Source organism: Chlamydotis macqueenii, chromosome W (assembly GCF_036417535.1).
Source record: "Chlamydotis macqueenii isolate bChlMac1 chromosome W, bChlMac1.mat, whole genome shotgun sequence".
Lineage (NCBI taxonomy): Eukaryota > Metazoa > Chordata > Aves > Otidiformes > Otididae > Chlamydotis > Chlamydotis macqueenii.
The window spans coordinates 49118091-49122570 of record NC_141592.1 but is presented as its reverse complement, the minus strand read 5'-3'; the positions used below and the strand labels follow the sequence as shown (position 1 = coordinate 49122570).

The 4480-nt window shown below is 42.5% G+C and overlaps 1 protein-coding gene across 1 annotated transcript; it reads left to right on the top strand.

Annotated features, from left to right (window-relative positions):
* The first annotated feature begins 815 nt into the window (after nucleotides 1-815).
* On the top strand, nucleotides 816-3997 carry LOC147596779 (uncharacterized). The gene is given in 4 exon segments (XM_086769443.1): nucleotides 816-912; nucleotides 1336-1908; nucleotides 1911-2189; nucleotides 3876-3997. Coding segments are annotated over 4 exon segments (1071 nt in total).
* Nucleotides 3998-4480: the final 483 nt, after the last annotated feature.

Here is a 4480-nt window from a genome sequence, read left to right as displayed (position 1 = left end):
AACATAGTAGACAAGCTAGTCGCTGCTGCATGGAAAAATCAAACGGTTAACCTGTTTGAGCAGGCTCGTTTATCTCATAATTTCTTACATCAATCTGCTAAAGTGCTAGCGAAACAATTTGATTTAAAATTCTCAGATGCTCGAGGAATAGTGCAGTCCTGCCCTGCTTGTCAAAAATCAGGAGTTGGTCTAGGCCTTGGGGTCAACCCTCGAGGTTTAGGTGCCTTGCAATTATGGCAAATGGATGTTACTCATATTGCAGAATTCGGACGTCAGAAGTATGTGCATGTCAGTATTGACACTTACTCGCATGCAATATGGGCCACTGCTCAAACAGGGGAAACAGCCAAACATGTTCTGAAGCATATGCATGCTGCCATTGCCGCACTAGGAGCTCCTCAAGAAATCAAAACTGACAATGGCCCTGCATATGTTTCGCAAACGTTTGTACGCTTTTGCCAACTATGGGGTATTCGCAGAATAACAGGTATTCCTCACTCCCCTACAGGCCAAGCCATTGTAGAGCGTGCACATGCCACCTTAAAATCGCTTTTGCAAAAACAAAAAGGGGGAGAGCCGGCACCCTCTGAAAGGCTTGCAAAAGCGCTTTATGTGCTAAATTATCTGAGATTAACAGGAGACCGTGAATCTCCTCCAATTGTAATTCATCATATGTCATTGCAATCTGGACTGCAGAAAAGTGATTCGGTGAAGGTGCAATACCGGGATTTAAAAACTGGGGAATGGAGAGGTCCGGCAGAAGTGAAAATGACCGGTCGAGGTTATGTTTGTGTTTTGACAGACGAAGGACCACGATGGGTTCCAAGTCGATGGGTGAAACCTTGGAAGGAAGACCTGGGACAGCAGGATGCATCATCATCATCCTCCTGATGCTGGTAACTGGGTGTGTTGGTGAGACTGTAGACTTACATCGTATTGACCCCAGACCAAACATGTGGCTGACATTTGCCAACATTACAAACCAATCATCGTTTTGTGTGTCAATGGCTACTCCTGCTGATCCTTTTCGTACGTGTCTGATTGGTACTCCCTATTGGAATCCGGATGACTGGAAAGGATGGGTCAATAATCACACTGTTTTGAATGAGACTGTGGTGAATCAAACATGCCACGCAAAGATGGAGTGTGCCAGCCTCCGCCCTGGACAGAAACCGGTGTGTTGTTCTGGGAATAGCAATCAAATTGGAATAGCTGCAGCATTGGTGATTAGGCATTTAAATCACAGTTTGCCTTGGGATCCACAAGAATTAGATCTAATGGGATCCTTAAATGGTTCAGGGTCTTGTTTTATGCTGGGAGGTCCCCTTTTTACAGAAAAGGGGGTAAGTACAGCATGGAACAGGAACCAATGGACTGATGTAACTAGTAAAATGACTGACGCCCAAGGAAAACCTGTGTATACTTATCAAAACAGCTCAGGAGATTATTGTAATGGAGCAGTGGGAGCAGAAATCAAAGGTTCAAAGATGCCTCTTTGGGTGAATGACACGGCCAAGGCCATACCCCCGGGATACTTCTTAATTTGTGGGGATCGGGCCTGGTCAGGAGTGCCAAAAGGGGCTATAGGAGGACCATGTTATTTTGGAAAATTGATAATGTTTGCTCCATCTATGAAAGTATTGCGAAATCGTACTCGAGCAAGGAGATCACTAAAAGTATTAGCTCCCAACTGTGACGGCAATTTAACCCTAATGGGTACAGCTGAGCGTATAGCATTATCTATATTTGTTCCTTGGGCGGCATCTGCAAAAGCTTTAGCTAGCTTAAATAGATTAGCTTGTTGGGCACAAAAGCAAATGAATTTAACCTCTAGCATGTTATCGGGATTGTTAGAAGACATGGATAGTATGCGTCATGCTATTTTGCAGAATCGGGCAGCCGTTGATTTTTGTTATTAGCGCATGGACATGGATGTGAAGATTTTGAAGGTATGTGTTGCATGAATATTTCTGATCACTCTAAATCAATACACTATCAGTTGGCAGAGTTACGCCGGAACATGCATGCAATACAGGTGGAAAATGGACTTTCGGACTGGCTAAAATCATTGGGAGTCACAGGTTGGCTAAAAGATTTGATAGTACATGGGCTGGTAATATTAGTGGCTTTGCTGTTGGCACTAATGGTATTGGGGTGTATTTTAAAATGCTTTGTGAAAGTTATGGAACGTATGATAACTGGGGTCTGGATTGTTCAAAAACAAAAAGGGGGATTTGTTGGATACCTGGAGAGCCAGGGGCACTTAGTGAACAATCCAGACCGAATGGAATTGTTGTGTTTTTGAGTAGCAGGCCTCAGGGACATCGATAAGGCCGTTTGTGAGAAAGTACTGAAGCTGCCTGTAAGAAAAATACTGAAGCCACCTGCGAGAAAATAATGAGGCCGTCTGTGAGAAAGTAATGAAGCTTCCTGTGAGAAAGTAAACGAAGCAACCTTGAGAAGAAGGAAAACAGCTGGCATACGTGACTGGGGGCTGAACGTGATACAGGGTGCAGGTGGAGAAAGCCGTGCGCGTGAACATAGAGACTTAACGAATCATACTTTAGCTAGGAGCGCGTGCATGATATAGTTAACCAATTAGTAGAGAGCTTGCGCATGATACGGAATTAGAAGGGCTATATTAACCGGGATGTATCAACAATAAATTGGCATTTGCTTGATCATATTGGTCGTCAGCAGTGTCCGTTTCTTCCGCGTCAACAGTTTAATCCTAAACAAAACCTGAAACCCATTCAGGAGACATAGCAATAGGAGTATGCTGGCTTGCACATCCCTAGGATATTCAAAATTCTCGAAAGCTGATGTGACTAGCTTGAAGCAAAAGGGGAAGGTAAAGGAGTAGGGGAAAGTATCCTCCCCTGACTTCCCCATAGATTGGCTCTCCAGGGAGAAAAAGGAAAAAGTGTGATTATTAATAATTCTTGCGAAATGGCTCCCGAAGTACGGAGTTGCCAGCAATGTCGAAAACAAGGACCAGACTGATTTCATGACCAGTGATGTTATCATATCATAAGCCAGTAGCACCCAGTACAACAAAATGAGAATTCTGATCCATTTCAGAGAAATAAAAAACAGCACCACAGGAAATATGTGCTGCAACTTAGGATTCACATAACATAACCATGCGAACACCTAGTATAATATTGTGACCAGGGACTCTTAAATAAAAATAAAGAGCACTTGTAACAACTTTAACACACTCTAGTCAGATCTCTCATTACCTCAGCGCCCCACGTTGGGCGCCAAAAAGACTGTGATGGTTTAACTTGAGTTACCACACGGTTTCTCGCTCACCCTCCCCCTCCCCAGTGGGATGGGGGAGAGAATTGGGAAGGAAGGAAAACTCGTGGATTGAGATGAAGACAGCTTACTAAAATAGCAAAGGAAAACTACAGTAATAACAGAATATAAGGATATTAAAATATACAAAATGAACAATGTACGTTTTCTCACCACCCAATGTCCCAGTGACTGATACAGCCCTGTTGGATATCTGGAGAATCAGGGACACTTAGTGAACAATCCAGACCAAATGGAATTGTTATGTTTGTGAGCAGCAGGCTTCAAGGACATCGCAGAGGCCGCCTGTGAGAAAGTAATGAAGCAACCTTGAGAAGAGGAAAAACAGCTGGTATAAGTGACTGAAAGCAGAACGTGAAACAGGGTGCAGGTGGAGAGGACCGTGCGCGTGAACAAAGAGACCTAACGAATCATATTTTAGCTAAGAGCGCGTGCATGATAAAGTTAGCCAATTAGTAGAGAGCTTGCGCACGATAGGGAACTAGAAGGGCTATATTAACCGGGATGTATTAACAATAAATTGGCATTTACTTGATCGTATTGGTCGTGTGCAGTGTCCGTGACTTCAGCGTCAACACAGCCTGTCCCGAGCAGCGATCACAGAAACGAAACCGATATAGGAAATAAAGACAATGAAGAAAAAGATGTTATAGTAAGGAAGGAATACACAAGTTGATTCCAAGGCAATATTTGTTTCAGAAGATTTGAGTATGAAGCTGAAGTTAAAATTGAGAAAGAAAGATAATTCATTCTTAATTTGAAGAAAAAGGAGTGTAAAGAAAGAAACTTTTATTATGATGGAAGAATCAATGCATGGGATCTTTGTTATTATATGAACAAAACAGAAGATCTGAAGTACTCCGTAGATGAAGAAAAGATGAAGGAATACTTCCCAATTGAGACTGTTACAGAAGGCTTACTAAATATTTACCAGAAACTGCTTCGACTTGTATTTGAGCAAGTAGGAAGTGCTCATGTTTGACACAATAGTGTTACTCTTCATACAGTAAAAAATAATTTGACAAGAGAAATGTTAGGGCAGTTTTTTTGGACCTTTACCCCAGGTAATTATGACTTAGTGTTTAAAACTGAACTGATCTTAGCAGGTTGCTGGTGTGGTTAAACTAAATGCACGTGGAAGTATTTGTCCCACTGGCAA